Genomic DNA, 17142 nt, shown 5'->3' on the forward strand with positions numbered 1-17142 from the left:
ACTTCTGTCCTGCTCCCCTGGGTGGCTCAGGCGAGTGTAGAAATCAGGTAAGCACTGTGGTGTCCTCGATTTGTCTCTCATTTCCATCCCCTTAGAGCTGCACCTGCGGCGCCAGTTGAGCTTCTCCGAGGACTCAGACCTGTCCAGTGATGACATCCTTGAGAGGTCCTCCCAGAAGTCCAGGCGAGAGGTATGTAGGCCCTATGGTGGGGCTCCAGAAGGGGTCAAGCCTAGCCCAATCCTCTGTGTAGGATTGATTGGTCTTTGATGAGGTGGAAGAAAAGGAAAGCAAATCTCAAGCCCGGGGTGAAGTGAGCACCCTCTTCTGAGCTCCCAGCAGGTACAGCTGAATCCTGAGTCCAGCCCAGGCTCAAGTAAGAGACACATAAAGGGAGTTCTTCTCTTGGGCATTTTCTTTTTAGTGAACAGCTGGGGCTTATTTATTTCAATGGCAAGAGTTCCTGTGTTTCATTCTTGGGAAGAAGACAGAGACATTCCACGCTCAGAGATTCACTAGATTTTCAGCAAGCTACCGGCATTGTCCTCAGAAATCCCATGTGGAATAGCATCCACCCATGTCCAGAGTGACAGGAGGAAGAAGTTGCTCATGCCCCTGAGTCTGGAGGACGTTGGGACAGGCACGATGAATTTAGCAGTAGACAGAGGTTAAGTCAGTGAGGAATGTGCCCTATCATCCTGTGTGCTCTGTACATTTGTGGGTTAGAGAGGAGTGTTTGCTCTTAAAGAACCAGTCCAGGACCCTGACCTGGATTCTGTGCCAAGTAGGGCACTGTGGATCGGAACTCATCCCTCGCAAGGCCCCAGACTTGGGAGATAATATGGCCACGCAGCCCTCCTGAGAAGCAAACCCTCAGTGTGGAAGGGCTCTTGGGTATTTATTCCATTTTCTGATTTCCAAGGGCTCTTGTAGCTCTGTGTGGATACAGTGAGGTTAAAGGAGGGAGAGGGGTTAGAGAAAGTTCTAACAGGGCGTCTGTGCCTCAAAGACAGTAGTGGGTTGGGGCCTACAATTCAGAAAGGCCTGGGCAGCACCTGAGGGCAATTGAAACCATACCATCTCCACTGTGTGACCACAGGACACACACACTCACCGTCCTGTCCCAGGCGACAGCCCAGCTATTTTCAGCTCTCTTTTCTGAATGAAAAATGTCCCCAGAACATCATATACCTTCTTCACAAGGTTCTCTGGGGCTCGGATTTGAGTCTGCCCTCCCCTGAGCCCTGCACATGTCTGTTAGGTGAAGATGGCTTCTGCACCTGTTGCCAGTCCCCTGTCACTGCCCAACCCAGCCTTTAGCAACCTGACACACTGGAGGAACCCATCTCTTAGTCCTCTCCTCCTTGGTCTCTTGATCTCTCTGGGCCATGCCAGCTGTTTACCTATCCACTATCCTAGAAGAACGTGTGAACAGTCAGGCCTCCTACCTGCCCTGCCATGTGCAGAGGCAGCTTCCACCTGCCCCAGCCCGACCAGCTCCGAGTCCAGCTCTCCCCATAGGTAGCAGCACTACTATCAAGAGTGGCCCTGAGAACTGTTTCTGGACATGTACATGGGTCCCTAAGCATGTGCTGACGCTGGGAACTGGCACTGCTTTGGGAGTTAGGGGGGCCAGGAGGGGTCGGCGAAGGACAGTGTGGTCTGGGGTTCACTTGGCCTCTGTTCAGCCAGTTCATCTCCTGTGGGTCAGAAACTCCCTCTGTGGTGGGTTTTGTGGTCATTCTCGCCACTATTTCTCTATCAATGAATGAAATGTCGTGGTGGGACACCGAGTGCTGGGGTGCCCTGCTGGCTGTACCACACTGTCTTCCGGCAGTGTGGGTCCCTGAGGACAGCCTCCCCTGGGGCCTTGCTGGCCTGAGGCACGTAGCGAGCTCTTCCCCTTCTGAATGACCAACAAGCCACAGACCCCACTTCTGGAATCCCAGAATCAGAGGCCTTGGGGGCCTCACGGTCCACGTGTGTCCCACAGAGGCTGAGCAGGGAATTTAAAGACAAAGCTGAACCTGCACAGGTTGACCTGAATCCTGTGGGGTCAGGCTGGGTGAGAACATGCGCTGTATTTTCAAGGATGGAAGCCAAAGCAGGAAAACAAAACAAAAACAGCCATGCCAGACTCTTTGGAATAATTTAGTGAATTTGATCCTGGATAGTATAATATATGTAGATGTGCAGTGATTCCACATCAATGCTAAGTTCTTGTAAGACATTAAGGGACTATAGTATTGTAGGAAAATGTGTCTGTTCTTAAGAAGTACATGCTAAAATTTGTAGGCATAAGAAATGCCTACAGATGATTCAGGAAAAAAAGATTATATATATCAAATATGTGGCAAAATGCTAATATTTAGCAAATCTAGGTAAAGATGTTCATTGTCCTTTTCCAACTTTTCCTACGTTAGAAATTTTTCAGAGCAGTAAGTGAAGGGAGTGGGGACACCTAAAGGGACAGTGGGGTTGGAACTCAAGAGGGAGCATCTTGCTAACACGCCTGACCCTAGCAGCTGGGGAAATGGTTCCTCTTACATCACATACCCGTCTCCAAGTCAGGCGTCTGTGAAACAGGTGCCTGAGTTTTCTTTCATTAAAAAAAAAAAACAAAAAAAAAAAAAACTCAAATTGAAAATAACATTTTTATTCAAAATGTTTACTTGGAAAAATTAAGATAACACAGATTAAATATATACATCACCTCTAACCCTACCAACAAAAGATCATCTTCATTCACCTCTTTTCTTTCCCTCATCTGACTTTACATATAAAGTGATGCACTGTGTCTTAAGCCCTGGGACCCAGCCATGGGCGTGTGCGTTTGCTCTTGGATAGACTGGCCCTGGTCCCCGTCTCACAGCAGAAGCAGCGGCCCTGGCTGGCCTCATGCTCTCAGCACAGCACAGATGTGTCATAATTTCACCCTTCTAGTCACTACAGACTGAAACCATGCTAAGTAGGGCGCTGTGGATCTGACCTCCTCCATCAAGGATTGCCCCCACCCCCTTGACTTTGTACAGCAGCCACAGGTGCCCACATTCAGTGCTGTTCCTCAGTTGTGGTTACATTGTTCCTATGGAGTGGCTCACATGCTGCTTGGGGAATTATCTGTCTTCTGTTTTTTTAACTGACTGTTCTAATAATGAGATTCATCCTTTTGCTCTGGTTTGTGGGAGAGATGAGTCAGTCTGAGGCAAGACATATGTGCCTGATATATTTTTGGTGAATATCAGTTATTTATGCTACTTAACACCCCTTTCACAGTGTATAATCAAGAAACGGCCCCCAACCCCATCCAAGATTTCTTTGCCAGCAGAGACAGAATCCTCTAGAAGAGAACCTTAGTGATGCTGCTCAGTATGCTCTGCATCTGTGTTTCTGTGTCCCTGGCAACAGGAATTTCCCACCACCTGTGCCCCCTGCAAACACTGAGCTGAAAGTCATCTGAATTTCCACAAATGATTGGGTTACTGAAGGAGAAATAGCATCTATACCCATATATTTGAATGGCTTTATTATACCCAGGGGAGAGTGAAAAGAGAAGAGAGAAGATTTGAGGCATAACAAGGAAGAGCCGTCTTCTCAGTAGAAAAGTGAACCCAGTCCTTATTCAGAAACTGGGGTTCACTGGCCTCTGCTGCTAGGATCTGAATCCCCCGGTTCCTCACTTCCGCAGTCCTGTGTGATGTTGTGAAAAATAATCATGCGTTTTAGTCTTTAGTCTTCCGTGTTTGTTTTAAACTTCTGATTTTGCTCCATTTCTGTGTTCTAGTTTTAATTATTTTAATTGTTATTATTACTATTCTGTTTTGTTTTCCGTTGCCATTCCCTTAAAAGTCGGTTTATGTACCACACGCCTTGGCATTCAAGAGATCATATCCATCAAAGGTAGTGTCTCATTCCCATGGCTGGTCATTGTTGCATGCATGTCTGTGATTAACCACCCGGAGCAGCCCCCAGCCCTGGCTCTCCAGCCACATCCTCACTAACTGTTCACACATGCATGGAGCACTAGCAGACACTGGCAGCAGAACATTCTTGAGCCGTGTCATGGCGGAGGAAGGTGAGATCCCCTGCTCCTGACTGGCTGGAGTGCACGTGGTCATCTTACTCCAGGGCCGCCCCTTTGGGACTAAGCACCAAGGAGTAGGGAGTTCACGAGCCCTCAGCTCCATGCCTTGCAAGGTGAAAGGCTGAGGGCACCAGAACACTGCAGTGATCCTTAAGGACTTACCTGCTCAGCTGGCCCTCCAGTGTCACTTGAGCTCTTAAAGATTATTAGACTAGACTCCTGAGTTGAATTCAGAAGTCTCTTAAAGTCTTTCAAAGACTGTCTCTCTCTTTTTTTCCCCATGGAGGAAATAAAGAAGACATTAGGAATAGAGATCTCTTAGTGGTTGGTCAGTGTTCACACGAGGCACCTGACACTGCCTTGCACTGTCAGTGCCCACGTTTGCAGGTGGGGCTGCTCAAACAGTTGTAGGCACGAATGTGCCCTGGATCTGGCCTGTGGCCTCCTTAGGGCCTGAGAGCGGCGGCTGGAACCACCCCACCAGACCGCCTTCCCACCTCCTCTCCGTGGCCCACCGCTGCCTTCTGTGCAGGCCAGGGAGGCAGGCCAGCTTCACCTCTGTATCTCCCTTCTTCAGACTGTACTAGTTAGTATGGGGTTCGTGCAGTTAAAATAGAAGCACCCCTATTTTCTCTACTTCAGATGTTACTTCTTAGAGAACCATATAAATATCACTCATCTGAAGGAAGTAGCTTTCCATACATAACAAGAAAATGAAAGGATCCTGATTTTTTTTTCCTTTCCCCTGTATGCCTCCCAGAAGCAGGAAAGTCTTAAGAGCAGACATCCTTCCAGGGAAAACGTGTGATCTCTGAGATAAAGGAGCACATGACACTTGGTCCACTGAACTTCCTAACAGTCAGGCCCCACTCAGCATCCTGTCCCCATCACAGTGACAGCGGGCAAGTAGCTCACCTGTAGATACGTGGCATTCAGGGCTCCAGCAAGGACCTGTGTCACTGAAGCCTCTGGCAGAGCCTCAGCCTGGCAGCGTGTCCTGCAGGCCCTCTGCAGAGGGGCGGCTCCCACCCAGGGTGCCCCCACTGCCCCCTGCCCCCTGCCAACCAGTGCTCAGACCCGGCCCAGCCTGCTGCCCCTGACTGAGGACACCTCTCTCATTCCCTCCAGCCGAGAACCTACACAGAGGAGGAACTGAATGCCAAGCTGACCCGGCGTGTGCAGAAGGCAGCTCGTAGACAGGCCAAGCAAGAGGAGCTGAAGCGGCTGCACCGAGCACAGGTGAGATCCCTGAGTGGGAAGGAGCATCCTCCTCTCCAACACTGCTTGTCCTTGTCCATGTTGCAGGAGGGTAAAGAGGACAGAGCAGAGGTAGATGGGGTGTCCCTGACGCTGGAGAGGGCAGCCTTATCATGTCAGCCTCTGGCTTGATGCAACTGCAGAAGCCTCGTTTTTATGGAATTATTGGTAGAAAAGGAAGAGCCAGGCTTTGAGGTTCCTAAATTCCTTGCTCTGGAGTAATCACTGTAAAATCAACTAGTTCAGTCGTGATAACTATTATCAAGAGGTGATCTGTGACTTGTCAGCCTCTGGTGGGCCTGAGATTTCCAGGTCAGAGCTATCCTCCAGGCATCAGCCTCTATCTTCAGGCCTCATAGGCCCTAGACCATTCCAGATTATCTTTCTGGAACAAAAAATAATTTTCCTCTTTTTTTTTGAAGATTTTATTTATTTATTCATAAGAGACACAGAGAGATCAAGGCAGAGACACAGGCAGAGGGAGAAGCAGGCTCCCTGCGGGGAACCTGATGCGGGACTTGATCCTGGGATTCTGGGATCATGTCCTAAGCCTAAGGCAGACGTTCAACTGCTGAGCCACCCAGGTGCCACAAAAAATAATTTCTTCATATAAAGTACTAAAAGATATCTAAATACAATATGTTTTTTAATGAAATTGTGTGTGTGTATAGTTGTATTTGTATTAGTACACTAATCACAAGCTGTAAACAATGAGAAACGCTAACAACAAACCCAAATGCCAAGATGCTCCTCTGAATTCCATGTTTAGTAAGCATCAAAAACCAATCATTTAGTCCTTTTCTTGAACCTTACTCTGTATCCACATTCTCTACATTGACTGGAACCCTGGATTTTATTTCATTTTCTCTGTGCCATTTTCCAGATGTATGTCTTTACCTACTGTTTTGGGAATTGAATGTCCTTCTAGTATCTATGATTAGTCCCCACGTAGTGCAGAGAAACTTCTCGCTATGAGCTTCCAAACAGATTCTGGTTTGGCATTGTGGAATCTGGCATTGCTCCATTCTAGATTTTTTTTTTTTTTTTTTTTTTTTTTTTAACCTTAGAGACAGTGTTTCTGCAGTAGCCTCCAGGAGCCCTTGGTAGTGCTTTAGCAGCCTCGAGATTAGCAGGTCTTAGAGGGATGTGGCGCGTCAGTCCTTCCAGTAGGAGCTGACATCACCTCCGGTCTCTGAACAGCCCTGCAGAGGGCTGGACAAGCACCCTCATGCCATGGTGCTTACTAACGATGGCCCCAGGGGATTTGGTGCAGGGGGTCTTCACACCACACTCTGGGCAAAGCTTTTCCAAGTTCTGGACCTAATTTGTTTTTCTCCCTGTTTGTGTTTGTAAAGTTTAGCGGTCCTCCTGAAGCTAGGAGACAGGAGAGAACGATGGGTGCTTACACGGTCCCATTCTCCCCGCAGATCATCCAGAGGCAGCTGGAGCAGGTGGAGGAGAAGCAGAGACAGCTGGAGGAAAGAGGGGTGGCCGTGGAGAAGGCGCTCCGTGGTGAAGCAGGTATTGTCCAGGTCTCCTTTGTGAGGAGGTTGGTTAAGCCCCCACCCCCACCCCCCATGGCCACAGGCTAGTTTTATGTCCCCTTATCTGGAACTCAGCTTCTCTTCCAGCAGGGTTCTCTGGGGCCCTTCATCACTAATATTGGGGCTTCTATTAAACAAAGGAAAAGGAAAGCATCTCTGTTTGGAACTGCCCTGGGGCCTGGACTTGTTCTTCCACCCTGTCAGAGGGTGGCCATCTAGCTATAGAACGAAGTCAGTCCACTCCACATGTTGATGGCGAGCACTGGGCCGCCTCCCCTCTTCTCCACCCTGCCTCCCTCCCACATCATTTCCTCTAGAAGAAAATAGCTGGGATGAGGGACACTGTACCACAAGGAGCCATCACAGAACTGCATGAGTGGGGTCCCTAGCCTGCTCCCCACAACCACCTCCTCTGTTTAGCTTTTTGGGCTCCCTCTCCTGCTCAGACTACACTGAGAACGGGAGGACCCATGCTATACAGAGCTCTAGCCACATCCCATGTGCAGAGCACACAGGCTTCCCTGCCAGAACGCAGGATCTGTGTCATTTGGGGCAGGGTGAACAGACTCAGGGGACAGTGGCGAGCCAGCACAGTATACAGCAGGGAATGGCTGTGCGGGCCATATGCTCGGTGGCTGCTGTTCCCAGAGAAGAGCTGCAGAATGCAGTGCGGTCACACCTACTGCCGGTCCAAGGAGCCCATAAGGTGGCTTCAGCAGTTGGGGACTCAGGACACAAGGAAGTACCTGAGTCATCTGGTTCCAAGGGCCCAGGAGGAAGCCCTTTAAACCACTGGGTCAGCCCCAGCCAGAAGCCCCACTCCAGTGTGGAGTGGCTGGCCTCTGCTTTCTCCAGAGTCCATGAGTGTCAGCCAGACTCTGGACGGGGAAGCTTCCATCTCATAGGGAGCACAGGCCTCCCGGCTCAGCCTTCAGGTTGTGAGGCTAAGGATAAAGAAAGGAGGTGACCTAAGTTTGCAGTGGCCCTTATTCTTTTTTCTGGTGTGGCAGAGGGGCAGGGTTGCCTACACCTCCTGGCAGGGAGGCTCTCTGTAAACTGAGGAACCAATAAGAGGCAGCCAGGAATGGGGCCGGTTGCTGCCACTCAATCTTGCAGAGCTGACCTCACAGTAGTATGTGCCTGATGTGAAGATGAATTCATAGGGCTTGGCAGGGGTAGAGTCCAGGTTCAAGCATAGAAGAAGATCTTTCCAGGCCCTTCAAGGCCTAGAAATTGCAGCTGAACAGTCGACTCAGTGATGACCTTCAGGTGAAGAGATGGGATGGGGGAGAAAGATGAGGATGTGACATTCTCAGCTTTGTGCTTTACCTGATGCTGGAGTGACTGCTTGAAGCCTGGGCCACAAATGACATGCAAAAAGGCGAACCACTGAGCAGCCTGTAAGCCAGAAGCCTGGGATGTGTGACTACAAGGAAGCACTGGCCCTCGTGTCAATGAGTGGAGATTCAGGTTCACCTAAGGGAGTTTCTAGGCTTCCAGATGAAGCTGTGGTGTCCCCCACCATCCTGTTTTGGCTTCCTGCCCTGCGTGTGCTTCTTTGGCCTCCTCAGTTAAATCTGACCACCTGGTGGGAGTTAGCCCAAGCCCCCCAGGGATGCCCTGCCCAGCTGTTATCAGGACTCACAGGGCCCAACCCTGTTGCTTTCTCTTCTTGCAGATGTCAGGAGGGAGCCTTGACCCATCTTCATTCCTTCTTACCCTTTCCCACAGATTACTCCTGCCTAGATGGAAAGTGAGGGATAGATCTTCCAACACGTCAGAATAACTCAACAGGCTTGCACACCTCCACGTCATTGTTAGCCTAAGTCCTTAAGGAAGACAGTCTGCGCGTCCTCCTCACAGGGTTCTGAGGTTCAGGTGGGCCGCCCCAGGGTCGGTGATTTCTATAAAGCACTGTGCACCTATTGGATGCCTTGCAGTTTGAGACTGTGGCATTGCTTCGGTACTTCTGTAACAGGATGTGTTGTTCAAGCTGCTGACTGCCCAGGGGTCATAGAAACTACCCTTGAAGATTGGTGTGGGAGATTGCCAAAATTCTCCTTTCTAGTTGTTTAGGTAAATTACCTTTTCATAAAAATATGCAACCAGGATTTCATCTAAGTCAGTGGTTTTCAAACTTGTTTCTTAGCAGAAGAACCCTTTATACAAGCCAAATTGTAAGTTCAAGTTTAAATCAAAAAGAACCGCTCTAATGTTGGAAAGCACCAGTTTGGAAATACAGGTTAGAGCAGAGAACTGCAAGTGATAATAGGCCTCAGCCTCCAACCCATCCCTGGGGCCTAGTGTAGAGAACATCCTGATACGCAGAGGGATTTGCCAGAAATTACAACAGTGTTTTAATAGTTCACTGGGAAATCTCAGGATACATGCAGTTTAAATTACCTGGATCCTAGAAGCTGAAGGTGGGAGCAGTTGGAATTGTTTACAGTTGAATCACTAGTAAATCTAGTAGCAGTTCATATTCCTTATAAAGAGTAGATCTCAGAGAAGTGCTCCCAAGTATGCAGTGGACTTACCCTCCTCAGGGATACACTGTGACAGGAGCTGCTCTGACAGGCCGGGTGTCACTGAGTGATGGCTCCCCAGGGGGCTGTCCTGTACAGGTGTTCGAGAGCACTCTATTTACAGGCCAGAATTTAAATAAATATGTAAGGTATCCTGTTCTCTAACACATTTTCAGGGAGTACAGATACTTGTACCTGGAGGGCAGAAGAAACTTGGTCCTGAGAGCCCCACAAAAGCAAGTTTACCTGATTGATGCATTGATGGTCTTCAATGGGTTAAAGTTGGCATATCAAGCTTTTGAATGTAGAGTGTTGTGTAAGTTTCAAAGGAATTCAGAGTATTTGTTAACCTGGTAGTTGGGAGACCACTGGAGTACCACTCAAAGAATGCAAAGGTCTCACAGAACAGTTTGAAAACCACTGTTGTCCAAACTCTTGTAAGCAGAGCTTTATCAAAGCACCTTCATCCAAATACAAATTTGTCCTGTTCTTAAAGACAGATTTTGGTAGCTCCCTTAGATTTCCCCATGATGCATTTGGGAAAGTCTCAGGATACAGTAGCTCCTACCATAAGAATAGATTTCCAGGCGCAGCCCAGGTGGCTCAGCGGTTTAGCGCTGCCTTCGGCCCAAGTTGTTATCCTGGAGACCTGGGATCGAGTCCCACGTCAGGCTCCCTGCATGGAGCCTGCTTCTCCCTCTGCCTGTGTCTCTGCCGCTCTCGCTCTCGCTTGCTCTGTGTCTCTCATGAATAAATAAATACAAATCTTAAAAAAAAAAAAAAAAACAGATTTCCAAACATGCTATTTTCCTTTTCTTATTTTAAGCACATCATGTCTAAGGCTTGCCTCTTGTCAGAAGTCTCAGTGGCCCTGTCCCCACTTGGCAGAGATCATCTTTGAGGCTGAACTGTGACCATTGGCTGTCCTTTCTCTCCTGCTTCTTCATTGCGTTTCTCTTGTTCATCTGTTTGCTCCTGGCTGAGTCCTTAAGGAGACTATCTCAGTTGAACATGGTAGTTTGGAGTCTTGCAGCCATGCCAGCTGGCCCCTTCCCTGAGGGTGCACAGTTAGCTGAGCCTGCCATCTTGTCTCACTTGATGGGCCCAGGCTTCCACAGTTCTCTGAAGGGTCAGACTGTTAGCCAGGCTGTCCTTCCAGAGAAGAGATCTCATATGGACCTGCCATCCTATTGATCTCAATTTGTCTAAGGCTCATGTATATCTGTACCATAAGGGTTAGGTTCAAGAGCCTTCAAGCCTAGGGCAGATGGGATTTCTAGTCTGGAGGACCTGAAAAGCCCTTTGTGTTTCTGGAACCGTGATTCAGATTTTAACCATTGCATCAGCCCTGAGCATGAGTTGAAAAACCGTTCCAGGATTATATTCTGCTTTCTAGTATGGCCATTCTTAGAGGGACACCCTCGTGTGGAACAGAAGGCTGCCAGGATCAGCATTCAGACTGAGAGATATGGAGGCAGAGGGTCAAAAGTAGCAGCTGGCTTTTGTAGAACTCCATGCTTGTTTATGATTCTGGGAGGACGGGGACCCCACCATACCCCGACCAAGCACAGCCTCTCAGCAGCCCAGGCTCTGCATCTCAGGCCTGGGAAGAGCATCACAGCCTTGCTGGACAGCCACATGGAGCTAAAAGCAAGCACTGCCTGTGGCCAGCACACCTCCAAGAACCATAGGGCAAATAGTGACAGCTCATTTCTTGCTTTCAAAGAGAAGCCTGGCTGAAGTTGGGGCCTGACCTCAGAAGAAACAGGATTGCCTTCATCTCAGACCTATCCAGTGATGGTGGCTCTGCAAGGACTTTGATATGCTCACCAGTGGGGTCACAGGTGAACTCTTGGAGAGCTCTGACTGCCATTAAACCTAAGAATTGGTGGCCTTACAGAACTCATTTAGGATGTTCACATCTTGTCTTCGGCCTCTCAGCCTGGGGCTTCTGATATTCAGTAATAACAGAGGCAGTAAGTAGCCCTTGATCTGCCCTTGAATTTTTAAAAATCTTAGATACAGTTGAGTTCCAGCAGGGTCGGGACTCCCAGCAAAGCCAAGGCCTTATTTCCTGTCTTAATTGATCGGAGGTATGAACAGCAATCCCATTGTTAATTGGCTATTCACGCATCACCTGTGATTTGTAGCGAGCTCTCCCTCCCACCACCAGAAAGTGCAGCTACAGCACCTGTGTATATGTGATGCACTTCCAGAGAGATGCATGCTTTCTGGCTGTTTCTCCTTGCCCTCTTGCTGTGTCCCTGTGTTTCTTATGCTTCATGTCATTGATTGCTTTGGGTATGGGGGCACAGGAGGGTTATCAGATCCAATAACTCTCTCTTCACCAATTCCTTGTTGTAGACTATTGGGGAGAGTCTTATTACAGTGACCTCATCGACTTGCATCTGGGTGGTATGTATAGCAGTATCTGTTGCTGACACTAACCCTGCTGAACCCCCCCTCTCCCTCCCCCCCCCCTTACCGCTGTCCCCAGTCCCTGCTCACAAACAACAAGAAGGAATCATCCTGATAACCAAATGGCAAAAGCATAGGCCCTTTTCCAGCTCATAATAGAGCAGCATGCTGGATCCTCCACACTGTCCAGAGGAAGATTTGAGATAGGCTTTGCTGCCCACGTTCTTTTAATGTTTTTATAATGAAAGTTCACATACTCTTACATCTCACATCTGTGTCCTGGTCCCTCTAATACTGTTTAGTCATCTGACAGTAGTAACCCACATGTACACACACTCACATGTGCTCATATTCTGTCTCCCTCCTCCTCCCTCTCCCCTCACCCCTTACCCCCCACCAAACATGACCTCTGCCCTGATCTCATTCTCATTCCTTACAACCTGTAGGTATCACATCCACTAGGAGCCTCACTGCCAATCATACTCAAGAACCAAACATGTAAAGAACTCAGCCTCACCCGTTTTCATTAGGGTGTGTTCATGTTTCCCCTAAAAGATCCAAGTGCGTGGGAAAGGTGTCAGTTGTGATCTCTGCCCACATTCACTGAACTTGAGGCCGTGTTGACGTGCCTAAAATAATGTCCCTCCCTCCTTACTGTGTCAAGGAACTTACTTTGCAATTCTTTTCAATGAAGATAGAAAAAGTATAAGGCAGTGGTTCTAAAGTGTGGTTTCTGGACAAGCAGCATCAGGAACATTATTCAGGAGCTTACTGGAAATGCAGATTCCCATAGGATATTTCCTATCCCAGATCTTCTGAATCAGAAACTCTAGAGGTGAGGCCTGGTTATCTGTTTTAACAAACCTTCCAGATGATTCTCATGCCCCCTAAAGCAAAACCACTACCTTAAAGGAATTTAAGATTTTTGGTGTCTTGGCTGTACTCACTATTTGTATTAGATTAGGGGAATAAGGAATCTGTGAGCCTCATTTCTAGACTTTGGGCAGTTTTGTCAAGAGGAGTACCAAGCAGCTGCTCCTGAGATTAACCACGGGAAGCTCGGGCGCTTCTTGGAGTTACTGCATCCTTGGATGGACAGTCTGACCTTTTCACCTCCCCTTGCAGGCTCCGTGACTAGAAGTGGTCTGAAAACAGAAACTAGCAGATTATCATCTGCCATTTTTTTGCCATGATGCCATCTTTTAAAGAGTTACTTGTGCCTCGTTCATTTAAAAACAAGAAGCATAATTCTGTGATTCCTCCTGTACAACAGTGTCATATTGTTAGAGGACTTGGAGCAGTAGGAAGCAGGCTCTTGGCCTCCGGTGGGTTGGGCTTTCTGCGTACCAGTCCCTGGGGTGCCATGGATTCCCAGCCCTCTACAAATCCTTCCAGTGCCCCAGAGCTCCTGGTGTGTTCAGGGACTTCCATACTTATGGCCATTGATGCTGCAAAAGGGCTGATGCTTGCATTCCAATTAACAAATCCCATTTCCTATATAATATCCTTGACTCCTTTCCCTGGCTCCTAACATGCCCCGAGGGATGTTTATGTCAGTCCTAAAGGAATCTCCAGTGTATGAAAAATACTTTTTTTAATTCAAAACCTCCTGTTAAAAAAAAAAAAAAAAAAAAACCTCCTGTAAAGAACTGTCAAAACCCATTTCTTTACAATTATATTCACCTTCCTTCCCAGCTTAAGATCCTGCTGCCACACTGATCACCTCACATGCCTAGTTCTGTCTCTTTGCCGCCATGTGCCCCACCCCCACCCTGCTTGAGTGATAAAATGTTTTCAGTTCTGTGTCCTTGACTTGATAGCAACTAGCCCTCAGGTTTAGAATTCCAACAGATTTCAGGGAAAAAAGGTAATAAAAGGAAATGAAAAAAGAATCCCCAGGATGTTCTGTGAGTTGTAAAGTTCCCCACCATCAAATACCTTTGAGCCCCTGCTACTTAACTGGTTCCCATCAACTCGTCACTTCCTCTTCTGCAAGCTCATTATGATTTCAGTTTTAAATTTAGACTTCTCTTGTGATTCTGTTCAGCATATTGAGGCTGCTCTGCCCAGCCAATGAAGCAGGAAAAAAAAACATCCATTCTGAAGGCAGTAATTTGTACCCGAGGTACAGAACAAGAGCCTTGGCCCCTGCTTCCCACCCAGCTCCGGGAGGAAAACAGATGCCAGAATTGGGTCCCTCTTCAGTTTCTGCTGATGTTTCATTGTTAGAATACTATAATATTCATTATTGGATGGGGGGAGGGGTTGTCCTTTTGAAATGTTGGAGCCTGATTGCCTCTCTGCTCTTGAATCCCCAGAAAGCCACAGGGCAGCCCCATTGCTGAGCACCGGCACCGATCCTAGTTCTCAGGTGAATGAGATAGAGCTCCAAGCTGTGTCCACATGTTAAGAATTCCATACCCTACCCGGAGGATTGCAGACTCCTGATCCCTGCCCCGAACTTGAACCAGTAACCTGTATTGCTTTGGGAGGTCTTTCACTGGCTCTTGGCTATTTTAAGGCTCCAGGCCTATATTTAAAGTCTATTTTGGGAGCACCTGGGGTGGCTCAGTTGATTTAAGAATCCCACTCTTGATTTCATGATCTCAGGGTCATGAGGTCAAGCCCTACATGGGGCTCTGTGCTGACCCTGGAGCCTGCTTGGAATTCTCCACCTTGCTCTCTGCCCCTCCCTGCTCCTCATGTGCACAACACACTCTCTTTTCAAAAAAAAAAAAAAAAAGGCCTCGTTTTGAGCCACAGAGTATAGAAAATAAAATCTCTTCTCTACATAGTTCAATTTTGTGATTTCAAGACACCATTAGAAGGACACATAATGAACCCCAAACCATAGAGGACCTGTCCCAAAGTGACCTGAGTCCCCTTCCCTTTCCTGCCCCAGGACACTGAGCAGGCAAGCTCTCCCTAACTAGTCCAGACACCACATTTTGTTGCACTAGGACAGATAGACGACTGGAAATCTTTAGATAAAAATAGCCTCTCTTCAAAAGAACTTTCAATTAAAAATATATACCTCATTTCTCATTTTCGAAGACCTCCCCACCTGATTTATATGTCTCAAAGTAAAATTGAAAGAACATGAGTGGTTTAGAAATGTAAGAGAGGACTGAAACATGGTCTTTCATTGTTGCTAGTGAGTTGGGGTAGAGGCACAGGGAAGGGAAACCCACCCCAGGCCTGCTCACTTCCCTCCCTTCCTGTTCTATTGGCTTGCCTCATTTGGATGTTGGTACATTTTGTATTTGTTTGGCCTGAGCATTATTAGCCTTGCTCTGTTTTTGCTTAGGAACTTTAAAATCCTTGAGATTTCTCTGTATTCTAATGTGTGTGTGTGTTTGCACGTGTGTGTATGTGTGTGTTGGATCTCCATTCTTAAATGATTTTTTTCCTTCTCTTTGGGGGGAGGGAGGTTTCATTTATCCCCTAATCCAGAGATTCATTCTACACTGAATTATAACACGAGGCACATCTTAGCCCTGTCTACCTACGTATGTAGACTGGGCCTGCTAGACCAGAAACCTTCCACCCTGTCATGATGCCTGCTTACCACTCAGCAGCATTGCAAACCAGCCAACTTGATTCCTTCTTAGGGCCAGAATGTTTCTTGTTGCCTCTGGGTGTGGGATTGGGCGCTTCAGCCTTGCAGTGTGAAGGCTGCCTGAAGTCAGGGGCATGGCATTGATCCTGAGGAGTCAGAACAGGCAGCAGAATAAAACATCTGGCCAATCTTCCCTTGCTTCAGGCTACATAACCTGAACAACACAGAAGAGAAAATCAGTGAAAGCCTCATTCCTTAATACGTGAATCACAAAGTTCTCCCAGGCCTGGGCATGTGGCTTTCTGCAAGTTTTATCTGGTAGATTGAGCGTGGGCGTGAAAGGTAATGCCCCTGAGGTTCCTTATGAAAACATGAACAATATTCTGGTAGTATCTGTAAGCATGAATTGTATAAAAAGCTACTGCTGCATTGCTGAGTCAGCTGTCAGCAAATGTAGTGGCATTACAGCCAAAAACAAGTGTGAGAAGTGAGAGCCCCACCCAGGCAAGATGAAGGCTACAGTCTGGCCCACAGAGACAGGCCCAGAGCTACCGTGGCGGGAACATGGAACCATGAAATATGAAAAATAAGGATACCTGTGTCCCATCCATGACACCTTGGCGCTTGTTGTTCAGAAGCCAAAAGGAAGTGAAATCCTTTATGTGGGGTTTTTCATAAATGTAGCTAGAAAGGGAGTAATCTAACCCAATGCTACTCTACAGATTTTTACATGAAATAAGCTACAGTGTCTGAAAAGGGAAGGTGTTGGGCTGCGGGGGTGGGTGGCAATCTTGAGCCTATAAAAGGGTAATATTTCTGTTGAAGTTGGTGAGCTGATTGTTTGGAATTCCATATTCTCCTGTGGAAATGCTGTTACAGGTGGTGGCTCAGCTCTTAAAAAGCCCATTGTCCTCATAATATACCTAGCGCACCGTACTAGTATCTAGTGCACAGTGCTAGGCTATGACATTCTAGGACATAACCATGATTCCGTGGGGGAAATGCAGAGTTCCAGGCTGGTGCCTTTGGAATCTAGGTATCTCCCTAGCCCATTGGCCTAGACCGTCCCCATGGTCTACCAGGTGCTGACTGTAGAAGCTTTAAGCCTACGGCGAGGGCTGTTTTGTCCAACAGCAGGAACCAGGAGCCTGTGCAGTGGGAAGAGATAAGTACCTGGGATGAGGCAGATGCCCACCCAGCTCCAGCCCAGACCTGAACATCGCCTTGATTTTTGTCCAGGAATCCTTGATGCTGGCCCACCAACTTGCTCCTGGACCGGCCCTGGGCCACATGAGAGGCAGGGCCTAGAGTGAGCTATCCAAGCCCGTCAGGGCCAAGCAAGAGTGTGGAGAACACCTCAACCCAGGATTCGGGTCCTGGCTTCACCCTGCGCCCAGGAAGGTCGCTAATCCTCTCGGCCTCTGCAAAGTAATGGGAGGGAGGGATGACATTGCCACCGTCCCAGGTCTACCATTCTGAGTACAGTCTACATGTGACAGCTCTCCTCCCAGCTGCTTCCAGTAGCTGCCATTTGTTAGGTTTGCCCAGAGCCTTTGTTGGCCTTCCAAGAGGGCAAGCCCTCAGTTCGGAATGGGAGAGGAAGATGTGGGCCTTAGTCAGGCTGTGCCACAGGTAGCTACTTGGAGCCTCAGATCCCTCATGTGAGAATAGAGTTGTTACGCCTGTCCAGCCACCTGGTCCCTGAGTAAGGCTCACATGAAATAATACACATGAAAATGCTTTAAAATGGAAGTGCT

The 17142-nt window shown here is 48.0% G+C and overlaps 1 protein-coding gene across 22 annotated transcripts in view; it reads left to right on the forward strand.

Annotated features, from left to right (window-relative positions):
- MICAL3 (microtubule associated monooxygenase, calponin and LIM domain containing 3) overlaps positions 1 to 17142 on the forward strand; it is a 195957-nt gene that overhangs the window by 165359 nt on the left and 13456 nt on the right. For 17 of the 22 annotated variants that reach the window (XR_005379691.1, XM_038576206.1, XM_038576205.1 and 14 more), the window contains 4 exons: positions 96 to 190; positions 3848 to 3898; positions 5211 to 5321; positions 6767 to 6860. Coding sequence is in view for 21 of the 22 variants with exons in the window: in XM_038576206.1 (XP_038432134.1) it covers positions 96 to 190; positions 3848 to 3898; positions 5211 to 5321; positions 6767 to 6860 (351 nt within the window). In the remaining variant the exon portion in view is untranslated. Of the gene's footprint in view, positions 1 to 95; positions 191 to 3847; positions 3899 to 5210; positions 5322 to 6766; positions 6861 to 8614; positions 8760 to 11772; positions 11824 to 17142 lie in introns of those variants that run through there. The other 5 variants (XM_038576210.1, XM_038576215.1, XM_038576225.1 and 2 more) reach the window with 3 other exon arrangements.

This window comes from Canis lupus, chromosome 27 (assembly GCF_011100685.1).
Source record: "Canis lupus familiaris isolate Mischka breed German Shepherd chromosome 27, alternate assembly UU_Cfam_GSD_1.0, whole genome shotgun sequence".
In the NCBI taxonomy this organism is placed as follows: domain Eukaryota; kingdom Metazoa; phylum Chordata; class Mammalia; order Carnivora; family Canidae; genus Canis; species Canis lupus.